At 35.3% G+C, this 15,273-nt stretch overlaps 1 protein-coding gene across 5 annotated transcripts in view; it reads right to left on the reverse strand.

Moving 5' to 3' along the window:
* Positions 1–15,273, reverse strand: part of LOC131853127 (protein bric-a-brac 1-like) — a 354,430-nt gene that overhangs the window by 275,683 nt on the left and 63,474 nt on the right. For 3 of the 5 annotated variants that reach the window (XM_059203943.1, XM_059203940.1, XM_059203945.1), the window contains exon 1: positions 10,959–11,735. In XM_059203943.1, the coding sequence (XP_059059926.1) occupies positions 10,959–11,651 (693 nt within the window). In that variant the 5' untranslated portion in view covers positions 11,652–11,735. Of the gene's footprint in view, positions 1–10,958; positions 11,736–15,273 lie in introns of those variants that run through there. The other 2 variants (XM_059203941.1, XM_059203942.1) reach the window with 1 other exon arrangement.

The following is a 15,273-nucleotide window of genomic DNA, read 5'->3' on the forward strand; positions in this document are numbered from 1 at the left end:
AAACTCGCAATCAGATATTGTCAAAGATGTCACGCTCCTATCATCCTGCACATCCCCAACGTTAACCGTTAGCGAATACGGGAGAACAATTTCATTATCATCAATAAAAAAAACACCACCATTACGTACAGTAAGACCTCTTATCAACATTCATACGGAATTAATCGAAAAAGTACTATAATAAATACTTAGGCTTATCGGCTGACACAAATTAATCTGGACTCAAACTAAAACTATATTTTTTTTCCAAAGCGTTTTTTAATTAGTGCCGTTAATTGAAAAATGCACGGCGTACGCATATATTACATTTGTGCATTTATTATTATCCGATTTCAAAGAAGGTGATGGTTCCCAATTAGTGTATAATATTTTTAGGTTATATATAATTATAAATCAATCTAGTAGGGTTTCTTTGATATAATTCATCATTAGATAGTTAATTTGTGATATAATCTAGCCAAAAGGAGTATGCTCAGACATCTATGACTAGAGAATGACATACTGCGCCAACTCTAAATAATGGGATAAAGGCAAGCAATGATGTTGATAACCTAGCCATCATTGCAGATTTATGGAACTTACACAAAGTTAATATTATAAGTTTTAAGATATTTACCTAAGCTATAGTATGAAAAAATAAATTGCATTCAGATTAATAAACAAATTAACAATTCCTAGTTATTTTGTCACGATGGGCTAACTCACCTGACGTCGTTCGTCTTATCATCCCCCACGGGCGGGGGCATCATTCTTTTATCATCGATTATAAAAAATTGCTTAAAATAATTCTTTACATCCAAACTGAATGTAGTCATATAATAAATATATACTAAAACATATCAAATGTTTGTTCTTTTTATCTCGTCCCATTAAATACACTAGTCATCATTTAACATCAGTAATTTTTTGCTCTTTATTATTATATTGTTCAGCCGACACACGTTTCATTATTATATGGATGATATACAGGTTATATATGCGGTTTTAGATTAAGAATGACACAGAGTAATGGCCTGCTAACACACAATAATCATTTTGACAAATACCAAACTATGTACGTTTAAATGAGAACGTTGTAACCTAGTGGTTTACTAAACACTTTATGTGGGAATTGATATTTCTGACTCTCCGTTAATGGAAACACGGGTAACAAACTAGAAAATTAGTTTGGTATATGGTGAAACAATTAATCTGAAACTCGACGGCCTGGGTAGTCTAACAGTCTAGCTATCTAGTTTCCTTCCGATCGTCCGATTCGTCGTGGGTTCGATTCCTCGAAATTTGCAAAAATTTCGTATTAAAGATTTTTGCACCGTGTTCTTTACTAAAATTATAGCTATTTTTATTGTCCTATGATGTATTGTATATATAACTAACTGTATAATAACGATTTCATATCATTACCCTTTTCATCAAGATGAGCCGCTTACAGACGAGACAGATAAAATAGTCCATAGTTCTATAGAATTATCTCATCATCCATCACTCTAATCAAATTTTTATATCATATTATATAATCCTCTTTAATATACTTATTTATTGTTTTATTTATATATGATATACAATAACAACAATTAAAAGAAGCAATACATTTATTTTCGAACTACATTAATGCCGCAGCTGGCCTTTACAGCTTCACCGGGAGGTAGAGGGCGAGTGCATATGACACTCCAAACCCGCGGAAGGACTTATGGAACGCCTGAAGCCCAACTGCCGTCTGACGGATACGATTTTAGTCTGAGGGTACCGCTAGTGATTCGAACCTCGGCTCAGATAGTCGTAATTTCGATCCCCATTTGAATTTGACACGGACAGTATACAACACTTGAAGTTAGTACTAGGCAATCAAATGACAGAAAGGTACGTAATATAAAATGAGGACTCTGATAAGGTGCGAGGAATCGAACCCACGACCATCGGACGTAAAGCGGTGTGCTAAACTACCGAACTGTTAGACTACCGAAATCGTCAAATAGTCCATTTGGTGATAAGTGGTAACAATCGCCTATATATTTGCACTAATAGTACATTCCGTTATTACATGATACCTGTGTTACACATGCCTTAACATTCCAAGGGACTTACATGGCATCCATACTCTACTCCAATTACTTTATCTCCCCTTAAACCAAATGCATCTAACTGAGTATGCTATATGGCGGCTGAAACTGGAGGACGGAGTTTGACGACCTCAAGTTCGACCTGTAAGTACAAATCTCACTTACAAGCTAAGTACTAGTTACAACTGAATTTCCTACATAATCCTAAGCTGTAATTTGGCGACCTTATGATAGTTGCGGGTTCGATTCCTCGCACGATGCAAACATTTGTATTCATGAGTACGATTGTTAATATCGGTTTTGGTGTTTTCTGTACTATGTATGAATTTACAAAAAAATGTATTTAAGTACGTACCTATATCAGTTGTCTAATAAACATTACATAAGCCCTGCTTAGCTCAGACTAGATGGTGCTATGTAAATTGCCGTGGATTATTATCATTTATGTTAAAAAAACTTTTGACTTTATATTAAACAAATGTTATTCTAACTATCCCAACAGTAACAGATCTGCAAAGCACTCTGTCTACCCCATGAGGCAACTTGACCATAGATAGAACATATACAACCTGTAATGCTATGAACCCTACCTCGTTATACATATACAGCATTATTCTGTCTACCCCACGAAGCTACTTAACCATATTTATATTACATATAACATAATTATAACTTGTGATGATACAAGTCCTACCTCGATATACTTAGTACATTCCAATTAAGGTAAATTCAGGGCTATGATGTTATTAGATGAAGTAAATTTAATGCCCAATTACACATCACAAGTACAAGTTAGGTCTATTCAATATACTATCATGCATTTATGAATTACGTGGGTACAAAACCGCGACCGCTTCGCAAACTGCAGTAACTCCATTCTCAATAGTTTTAAGAACAATTATTGCGAAACTTACTGTTGAAAAATGTAACTTAAATAAAATTGTGCGGCGGTAGCGGACCATTGTTGCAAACGTGTTGTATAATTTCGTACCCATTTTACGTCCAAAACTAGGTCTTTCTTATAACAAAAGGATATTGTTTCAGTGCAATTAGCAATGCAATCAGCATAGATAAGTGAATGTTTGCATTATTCAAGTACATTAGGATAAAGGTAAGTATTATTTTGCTAGTTTTATGAGCTGCCGTTTTATCGGCGTTCGAACAGCTTAGACGAGGTAGGTTGTCGGGTTTTACTCGCTGATCGTATGGAATAATGATTTGGAAAAGTAAGCATGTTTTTAACAAGAATTACATATTATTAATATAGTTAAACTAGTTATATCACGAATATTTTTATAGTAAATAAAGGTATTTCAACGTCTCGACTGGGTTCCACTATCTGTGGTCAGGAGCTACCTGAAGTGACTATAATAATAGTGTGTAGTAAGGTTTAAAATAAAAATTACATCTATTGCCTACTAATATTATTCACGCGAAAAATGAATGGCTTATAATGAAACTTTACTTCTCTACTTTCTAATATAAATTATAGGTACGTCAGAATAACTCATAGGTAAGCTACAAGTTAAACAATAAAATATTATTAAAATTTATATACTCGTATCTACTTATGTAATTATTAATGTTTGATATATAATTGTATTTAAGTATATTTAGTTGGTATGTCTTTTAACGTAAAAGTGTGTATATTTGTCGCTTCTAAACACCTAACCTAATTAATTAAATTAATTTTGATTGTATGGAGTATGGACTAAAGCTTGTATAGGTAAATTTATTTAAAAAAAACAGACGAAGTTGCTTGTAACTAAATACAATATTAACGGTGATGCTGTAAATTGTGCATGGGAGTCATGTATCGATTAACTGATCGATATATAGTGTTGTGACGATTCCTGTGGAGCGCGAACCGGTTTCGGCCGGTTTGGTAACAGAAGAAAATGTCATCTGTTGCGAACGCATCTCAGCATCCAGCAACGTGCCTACATTGTATGTATGCAGTTATTTGATATCTTGAAGAATATATGTTACACTGACATAGGTTCTAACCGTTAACCGCGGATTTGTCTGTGTTCTTCTAGACAACAGGTAACATTTGTCCATCCGGGTAATACAATTTACCTCAACGTTAAATTGCATTAAGCTCTGTTCAGCCGTTTAGTTGAGAAAAGTCAACAGAGATACCGATAAAAAGTAATGAATTTCGAACAATAGTATAGCTTTTCAATTATATTAGTACATAAAAAAATCTAATTTTGTTAAATGTATAATATTCACTTTATTTTAATAAGAAAATGCATACACAAATCTATTTACGTATTCAGTAAATATTTATTTAATGGACGACCTCGTTAGTCTAATGGTTTAGGACACTGCTTAACTTCCGATAGCCACAGGTTCTATTCCTTGCAACGGTATATACATTAGTATTCAGGAGTATCATTGTTTATATTGGTCTCGTTGTTTCCATGCATTTTTTGTTTGCATTTACAAAGTAAATTTGCAACCTGTCTAGTACCCACAACACAGGCTCTGCTTAGCTTGCGTCTAGATGGAGCTGTGTGAATTGTCCCCAGATATTATTCATTACTTTTAGTTCAGTATTCTTTACAGTCTTTCATCTCAGTAAAACTTATTGCAAACAAAAGGTCGTAACGTTGAGATATCTTGCTAAATTCAGATATTTTATTACACCAAACCATATATTGATCCTTGGGATTCCATGAACATTGTTATCATCAGTACAAATTATCGTGGAAAGGCCATTTTTTTGTATGTCTGTATAGTGATTACAATCGTGTAGGAGTGAAGTGAAGAGGTGTGTCTTCAGAAACATTGAGCATCATACATTACATACATACCATACATTGCGTATGCAAATTAGAACTTCCTGTGCAAATTAACTGAGTCAAATAATTATTTAAATGCGTGACACATTTACGATAAAAACGTGTGTCATAGTTACTGTTACACATTTTTTTATGGATGATAATGGATTAGTGCACCCGTCTAACGGTTTATACTGGCGGGGCACCAGTGGATGACGATAAGATGACGATAAGATCAGGTCAGTTAGCCCATCGTGGCCAATACACCAGGATTTCAAATTACATCGCTTGGGAATAGATGGCGCTGTGTGAATTGTTCTGAGTTATTATTATTTGTCTGTAATAAAAAAAAACTGATTCTCTTCTAACTCGAATATGTTACTTAGGTATATATTATTTTTGACGCTATTTCGCTGCTCAATGATTTGGTTTTGGAGTGATGTCATGAACAAGGTTATTAAGTAGATGTTATTTTTTATGTGTTATTATGTTATATCATTGGCTCACTACTATTATATGTATTTACAAAAAAAACTAAGTATGTATATGTATCAGTTATCAAGTACCCATAACACAAGCTTTAGCTAGCTTAACTTGGGTCTAGATGGCGCTGTGTGAATTGTCCTGAGGTTATAATTATTATTGTTATAATATAGAACAAGCAGGGAAATTCAAAGATTCGTAATGTTAGTTATATACTATATATATATACATATGTATATTTATATATTTATTATTTACCTACTAGCAAATAATAAATATATAAGTATATACATATATATATTGTTACATGTAGGTACTATATGTAGGTGTATACATTTTATATTATATATACCTACATTTTTCAAGGATGGGAGGGGGAACTGCCGTTCTGACCCCCCCCCCCTCCTCCCATCTACGCCCACTCATACATCACTACATTTTGTCTAATGTTTAAAATTACAATATTATTAACTGCCTCGGTGGTCTAGCGGTTTAGGACACCCCCTTACATCCGATTGTCGCGGGTTCGATTCCTCGCACGGTACAAACATTTGTATTCGCGAGTGTGATTGTGTGTATCGATCTGGTTGTTTCCTATGTATAATATGTATGTATTTACAAAATGTTCTATATATCTATATCAGTTCTCTAGTAAATAGTCTCCTTAGCGTAGGACTAGATGGCGCTGTGTGAATTGTCGTGAAATATTATTATTATTAAGTACTATGAATATTGTAAGACATTATTTTTTGGTAAGTTTAAAGACGCTGTGCCCTAGTAGAATTAAGGTTCAATGACCTGCGGTAACTCGGCAACTACCATGTAATCACTATTAGTGTAGCAAATTATTGTACAATAGCGAACAGTTCCGACTTCACTCGGACACAATGCAAATGTCATATCTATAACTATAAAATCGTTTGTCTGTCTATCTACATAAACAACTACTAAACTTTACTACTCATAATTCGTACATATATAATTTTGTAACGTAAGAATTGTTATTATTTATATTAAAACACTTCAACTTTATTTATTTCTATAGATGTGAGGAACGAATGCGCGAATAGTGATGATGCAGTGTACTAAACTGCTACACCACCGGGGTGTCAGAATAGAATATATTGCTTGTACTTAGGTACAAGCAAATTCAATTATTCTATTAAATTTTTTAAAAATAAATAAATGGTAATAATACTCATAGCAGTCACTGTTTAGAAGTAAAGGAGAGACATACAGACGAACAGAGGCATTTTGTTTTGTACTAGTTACAAGTAGTATTTAGTAACAATAGATTCACCATTCCATCTAACGCGACGTCATTCATTGCCCGTATAATATTCACACTTACCCTAGAGGTAACCACAATTCCTGTTTACAATCGGACAGTCTCCTACAAAATTATGAACAAATATATGAAAATGCTTCGTGATTTAGTATTAGTACCAAATTCTATTAATAATTATATCTATTACAAATTGAATCTTTTATTTATTGCATTTAAAATAATATATTATTTCAAGTATATTGAAAATTAACCTAACTACACCACGTAATTAAATAAAAAACTTATTATTTCTTAATAATCCTTCTTTTTTTAAGACAACGGCAAATATAATTAATATAATAATAGTTCGGATATTTATATGTATATCGAGTTTATAATATTATATTTAAAACGAATTGAACTATTCTTAACAAAAAAGAAATAGATGTAAATATACCATAAGGGTACACTAATAACTATAAAACTGTGTTTTGAGCCGCATAAGTAAGACGTTGATTGTAAAGTGGCCTATTGCGTTGAAATAAGGTACATTTTTCAATGATACACGATTTTCCCCAATTACAGATATTGTTATTTATTATAAATAAATTACAGTATTGTTGTTTGCTTGTGGATTGAGTCTTGAGATTAATAAAGTATATTATCTAATATCAACTATCACTTTTCAAAAGGACGTTGCAATTATAAAAATCATATGTCCAATTACTTACTAAAATTACCGGAATAAATTAACTAATATATGAATTCCGAATGAATTTTCAACGCGTTCCATCTAAAACTATACTCATCAAAGAAAAAAGCCTAATTTATTTAGTTATAATATTAAATTAGGGACCTCGTCCGTGTTTAGAAGTCGGTATCTAAATAATTAATAAAATTAGCAAGGATTAAATGAAAATTATACTATTCTTACTACTTAGCAGATTCATATTATTATATTTAATTAAACAAACTACTTAGTATAAATTCATTAAGTAATGAAATGGATTCCGCAATCTACCTTATCATACCTAGATTTATAATAAATTACATTTACAAGAAATCTTCTAAAATACTTTCTTAACATAATAAACTTTATTATATAGCTTAAGTTATATAATAAAGTTTATTATATACCTTTTAGAAATATAAGCTAGACTTAGGAAGTTTTGACTGTGCATTGAAAGTCAGGGTACATAATTTTATAACTATGAAAACTATCACCGCACAGGGCTTTAAATTAATTGTAAAGTTAGAATAAGTATAATCCTAAATTGGTTATAATCCGAGAGGCATACTATAAAGTCTAACACCCCCGCGTACCGACCCCTCACCCGGCAGGCGTCAGTACAAAATAGAAGTAACTTGGTCGCGTACCGTTCCGCCATCGTATTTACATTTGGCACCCTCGAAAAAATTGTTTGTTTTGCCACGGCCGGTCGGTCCCCTAGCTATGTTCGCGATCGATACATTCGTACCCCATTTAAATGAGTAGTTGGTTATTATAATTAATCTTAGTCCTGTTATTAACTATTTTTTTATGTTATGAATAGGTAGACTGCACGCCGGATGGTAAGTGGTAACCGTCGCGTATATACATGAGCTATAACATGTCAGGTTGACTTCTATTCAGTTACTAGACTATGTTAAAATCCTGGTGAATTTGCTATTTACTCATCTCATCATCCTCCACTGGTGCCCCGCCAGCGTATAGCGTTATTGCACCTTAGTGCATGCGGATGCATAATTTCATTACCATCTATTATTATTATTAGTGGTTAAATTGTACCTTTGAACATTAAGGTTCTATTGTCAAAGTCTATACTTCTATACCTATGTCAAATGCCTGGTGTAAAGTATTTATATTGCATAATTTTCAAAAATAATTTGCAATTTGCACTCTTTCTCTATATAATTATAAGTGTGCGAAATTTCATACACCTCAGTGCGCACTTAAAAAGGGGCCAAAAGTTTTTGTTTCACGTATTAATAAGATGTTATGCATCACGTTATCATGAAATGTCTTTGTTAGGTATCACTCGTGCGTTGCTATGATATGAGTAGTTGTGATAGAGACTGATGAAGAACTAAGACGTCATGCTTCCGTACCCACTAATTTAGCTGCCTTATCTCCTCAACCTCCAACCTACATCTTACTATATAAGCTGCTTGGCAGCTGACATAGAAGTACCCAAGCAAACGATTTCCAATTTTTTTTCATATAAAGGTGACCGAAGTGCTTCATTTTCTATAGAATCTTCTAGATGTACCTATGTACAACTACTAGACAGTAACTCAAATCTCCAGTTAATTAGTCAATACAATTACAACCGAATAAGTGACAAAAAACTCGAACGGAACAATAATTTATATTCATGAATAAAAATGTATCTAAAAATGTAATATGTATGTAATATAATAAATCTGAAAAATGTATTTGTATCAGTTGTCTAGTACCTATAAAAAGCTCTGGGTATAGCTTGGACTAGGACTTAAAAATATCCTATATAATATATAGGGTAATTAACACAGCGCCACTGTGTGAATTTTCCTAAGATATATTATTACAACTATTATGATTCTAATTAAAACAATGCATTAAACTTATTTCCGCATTCATTTTATTTATAAGCCCTTTTATATTTAATACGAAACGTAACAACCAATTAGATATTATTATATTAAATGTGAACTAAAAGTTGATACGCAAAAGTACAAAGTTGCGAATTCTACTCGTTAACCAATCACGCAACCGCTGGGCGGGTTTGAATGAAACTTTGCACACAGGTAGACTTATTTTATTTATTTATTTTAAAGTTTATGACCTGGATTGATAATTTAAAATGACTATATGGAATTATCGCATTTTATAGGAGAGCATCATCATCATCATGTGCTTCTTCCTTATCTCATTTATTATAGAATAATATACTTAGATAGATAAGAATTAATTTTAGCTGTAAATCTAAAAATTATATACTTATACATATTTATATTATATTTAAAAGTTATATTTTAATTTAATAATTTTATTCAAATTTTCTAATTTTATCTTCTAATACGGAATTCTACCTATTTTTTGCCCTAATATTATATATCCAGAATATTTGACTGTCATGAAATAGAACACATCAACTACTCTCGATTTGTATTATTGAAGTATACCTATATAATTAAGTAGGTACAAGATAATTGTTTACCGGAACAGTTATGTCTGCGTAGTTACCGGCGAAATGTTTTCCTAATTAGTAAGCATTAAATTCTGAAAATAATTTTACCAGGAAAAACAATAATCTGCTTATATTCTAATTAATTAGAATGTGTGGGTGCAAACAAGGATCTCTAATTCTCAATTTATTGTTTATTTATTGGGAAACAAACATCTTTGCTACCTTGTACCAATACCTAGCAGTTTTTTGTCCTTCTAAAATAGATACCTATTTAATATCTTACTAATATTATAAACGTGAAAGTGTGTTAGTGTGGATGATTGTTACTTTTTAAAAACTACTGAACGAATTTTGACGAAACTTTATAGTCATATAGGTTATAGGTACATCAGCATAACACATACCTAGGCTAATTTCACGCGAGTGAAAGGAATCGCGTGCACAGCTAGTATAATAGAATAGGTTTTGGCAAATACGGTGGCGGTAATACAATAAAACGAAGTTACTCAATTTTATTAAACAGATTACTTATATTCATAAAAACGTTGATTTCAAAATTATAAACCTGCTTAATTAATTAAATAAAGTGACAAGGTATAAAGTCGCGGGACTGTGCTGTATGTGCGCGACACGTGGTCACCGTAGCATGGGTACGAGTTTATTTTGATTCTTTTATTGTCGGCACCACAAAGAGTGCTAGCTTAATCTCACCGCCCGCACGCTCGTTATTTACAATGTAAACAGCGGGAAGACGTTTCGCAAGCCTCGCGCTGCACTTGAAAACGTGCGGACGATAGGTGAGTGTGAATCGCGACACTGAAATAATGGTGCCGACATCCCGCGACACGAGCTCACACGAGCTCGACACAACATGTGCCCGGATCAAGGGGCAGCCACAGGGCGCGAATATGGATGAGGCGGAAAGAGCCCCCGATCGATCCTCGAACACTTATAACTTTCACATTAGCAATAACAAAGTAGTCGAGTCTAAAATAAATTAATTACGTAATGCGATACGGAATGGAAAGTTTTGCGAGACGAGGGTGCGGGGGCCACGCGGGGAGCCCGAGACGCTAGCTGGGGGCGGCCGGCGGGGCGGGGGGCGCTCCACGGCGGGAAAACTTTTACGAGCGCCACGCGTGACCGATGACTTGGCGACGCTGTAAAGTTGCGAAAAAGAAACTGTACTCACCCTTTCCTCCTCGCGGATCATCTCGGCGATGCCGGGGCGGATGTCGACGTCCTCGGCGTGCAGCGCGGCCAGCGAGGGTCCACCATGGGCGGCCGGGTCCCCGGGGGCGGCGGCGGCCTGCGGTAAGTCGGAGCCGGCGGCCGGCGTGCCCGGCGAGCCTCGAGGGCTGCGATCGTGCTCAGAGGACGCGCAACGGCGGGCCTTCGCCGGTGTATCAGTGTCACAGCTAACGGGCCTCTTGGGCACCCGGGGCTCCACGCCACCTCCAGGCCGTAGCACAGCGTGCTCTCCGCTCACATCCGTCAGCCCGCGGATCTTCAGCGTTTCGGCCACTTTCAGCAGCGCCGTGATCTGATCTTGCGACACGTTGATCTCCCCGCGGTACATGAAGTCCACCACCGCCTTCAGGTCGCAGTACTTAATGTCCCGCATGATAATGATCGGGTGCCGGCACGGATTGTCCATGAACAGCGATTGGAAGTAAGGGCTGCAAGCCGACAGCACCACCTTGTGCGCCTTCAGACTCTGACCGTCGCACGCGAGGGTCACATCGACGAACGACTCTGTCTGCAGCAGCTGGTCGAAGCAGTTCGCGAGGTTGCTCTGATAGTTGTTCCATCTCAGACAGAATTGCTGGGGCGAACCGTCCAAGTCCCGGCTCTCCATCGCCGCGGGTTCTTCCTCGGCCGGCATCGCTCTAGCGACAGCGGGCTCGCATCTGCAACGTAACACGTCCGTGATGAGAGCGCAACGCGGCACGTATGACGTGTGCGGCGACTCGCGAGTCACTGAGCGACGGCGCGGCGAGCGGCGGGGCGCGGCGCGGGGGGGCGGCCGCGGGGGCGGGTCCAACGCCGCGACGTCAGCGAATGATGGCTCGCGCCGCCCCTGGCCCCGCCCCCGCGGCGCGCGCCCAGCTCTCCCCGCGCCCCCATCGATCGTCGCGCCACGAGCAGCGCCCGCGCAGCGCGCGCCGTCGCCTGCTCGCCAGCGTGCACGCGGGCACGCGGGCTCACGAACACGCTGGCACGCAGACACGCGAGCACGCCGCGCGCTGCAACCCTTACAACGCACACGCAGTGCAACACATATTGCATGCAGTTGCACCGTGTGTGCGAGTGCTCCCTTAACATTACAAGTTTATTTTTAGAATTGCAATTGATAGGTACATAAGTACTTTTAAAAAACTTTGAACTAATTAATTAGTCATACTTGATTAATCATAAACAGCAGTAGAATTATTCAAAACAAACTAACACTTATAATCTAATAATCAAGAAATAATAGGCATTCCTATAGGCACCTACCTACATAATACAGATACCTCTTTGATTTATAATACAATCAGGTGGTTTGGTTATATGTAGTTTGGTTTGATAGCTATACGATTATAGGTAAAACTAGTAGGGGAGTGACCTATAGCTAGTGTACATTTTTTGACATAATTTGTATATTACCGGTTTTCATACTGCCTATAAAAATGTATAGATACAGCACAAACTCGATATCACAAATCAGAAGGGAACAAATATTTCTTATACTAATGAAGTAATTTGTTAAATTGAAGTTTATTATATTGAGGTTAGGTTGATCTAAAATTTGTTATATCCACATTGCATTGCAGCTTTAGTCCGCTCATTATTTTAACTACGTATCTTGTTACAGCAAAAATACTCCTAAAATAAAACTCATTATGATTAAATCATTGTATTTTCTTTTTTTAAAACTGTGTTGACCTGAATTTTAGAATTATGGAATTAATATCTAATCATTTTAGTAGTAGCTACCTATATTTTACATTGACTCTTATGAGCACTTCAAGGGGTTTTTACGAAGAATTTGTTAAATGGAGGATATCGATAGGTATATTGAGGTTCATATCTAATACTGTAATATTATATTATTTGTAGTTATACTAGGGTTGCGCTGTAGCTTGATTCAGTGCTCACTAAGTTCAGATATATCAAAAGTTCAATAATTAACGCTAATTAAAAATACAGGTACAACAAAAGACAATTACTATACAAATACAAAATTATTTTGGTAGAGCAGTTAGCGCAGTGTAGCGCATGGTTGGCTCACCCGTTATACTCCTGAACGGGTGCTGCTTGTAGAGGACTGGTCTGCTCTGATAACTATAACCGATTTATTTTGTTACTAAAGTAATGATTTACTCATGTTTTAATATTTTGTTGTTTCTATTCACACAGAATTAAAAAAAAGTAATTCTAAACTACATTTCTATAAAAGAGCAGCACGCTCGATTCTTGGTCTCCTTCTTGTGATGAGTCTGCGTTACGAATGAGTGGTAGAATAAAAAATATATAACTATTCAAAAGTGCTTATATTAAGTTTATTTAATCAATTTATTTCTATAATCAAAGAAATTGTGACGAGGAGTAAATTGTCTATTTATCTAGGTATAGGTGTGTGTTTTTTATACCTACATGTTTATTATGTACCTATACATAAAAGAAAAGAATGAACTGTTAGAGTTATGTCACTAATGGAATACCTGCCTCCAACACAGAGTGGTGACCATATGATTATCTAATTTAACTAGTAGTATTCTAGTGTTCGTCATTAAATAGATATTATTATCATATATATCTATATCTACTTAATAATCTATACCTACGTATTTATTGTACATATAATATTAATGACCTATATATCTGTAATTTGTAGGTAATATATATCTATGTATATTTGAAATTGTCCATTCTAAATAGAAATTCCTACTACCGGGATGCAAAGTTAGATATGGTTTAACATTATATAAATATATCTAATGGTCAACCACCGGACTACTGTGTGTGTATGTTTTTTTAATATTTTAAATAGATGACAAGAATTTGGCTTCTGCCTGCTCTAACGGTTTACGTTGGCGGGGCACTAGTTGAGGACAAGAGGACAATAAGGTCAGGCTAGAGTTAGCATCGCTGCAAATTCACTAGGAATTTTTAACGCGGTACATTGCTAGCAATGGGGTCATTAGTCCCCATTACTAAGACACCCCACCCCCAGCGTATTAATTAAATTTAATTAAAATAAATAATAAACAATTCACATTATCAATACAATTCATAATTTACATTAAAACTAATATGTAATAAAGTAACTGTAATAATGTATAAATAATTTCTAAACCCTTCTCTTTTTATAAGTTGGTTTAAAACAACAGTAAAACACAAGTATTTCAAGGAAGACATAAGCGTTAGTTAATTTTAGTGTGCTAAAGAAATAATAGGGTTGTTCCTCGAAGACAGCTGTGATTGTTTGTTTGTTCGGGAGCGTAATAAAACATACAATTGGATGGGGGTTTAACATTCACGTACGACTCGTACGGTTGTGACGATCTTTAACTCAAATATGATTTAAACATATTCAATATACTATCCACATATTGACCGCAACTAATTGTTTCAATAAATAAAGATTAAGTAGACGATCTCTGTGGACTAGCGGTTTAGCACAACGCCTAATATGCGATGGTTGCAGGTTCGATTCATCTCACGATATCAATTTTGTATTCATGAGCATGATTGTTTGTATCGGTCTGGGTGTTTTCTATGTAAACGTGTATTTATATCTGTTGTCTAGTACCCATAACACAATTTCTGCTTAGCTTGGGACGGATGGCCTATTTATTATTACTGATAGTAATAATAAATAGGCCATCCGTCCCAAGATAGACATAGATACTACCTATTAATGGTATCTTTTTATAAGAAAGTACATTAAATTCTAAAATATGATATCGATTTGAAATACAGGTTATTTACTTTATACCTACCTATTATACTTCAGAAGTTAGAACAAATATAAAATAAAATATCATTAAGTTATAGTTAAATAGCGACCACATAAAGTTTATATGTATACACTCATATGTTATACATATAAACTTTCCTCTTGAATCACTCTACCTATTGCTGAAAACTGCATTAAAATCCATCGCATAATAAAAAGATATACCTAAGAGAATAGACAGCGACGGCGACTATGTTTTTTACTAAGTAAAGATGAGATGAGAGACAACCGGGTTGGAAATTCCACGTCTGAACAACTTACGCCGTAAGTTGTTCAGAATTAGAATGGATTTTTCGATGTTAACAATTTTAGATAGTTACCTACAATTTCTATACTTTTTTTTATGTTAAAATTTGAGCGCGTTTGACCGCAATCTCACCTGATGTTAACTGATGATGTTGTCTAAAGTATTACACGCAAGCTCAAATAGTGCCTATTCACTCTTGACTTGAAACATCAAAAAATAAGTAAGTAGGTACATTAAAAGACTGATTTACAAGAG

This window comes from Achroia grisella, unplaced genomic scaffold (assembly GCF_030625045.1).
Source record: "Achroia grisella isolate CSIRO2021 unplaced genomic scaffold, CSIRO_AGI_Agris_v1 utg874, whole genome shotgun sequence".
NCBI classification, from domain to species: Eukaryota; Metazoa; Arthropoda; class Insecta; order Lepidoptera; family Pyralidae; genus Achroia; species Achroia grisella.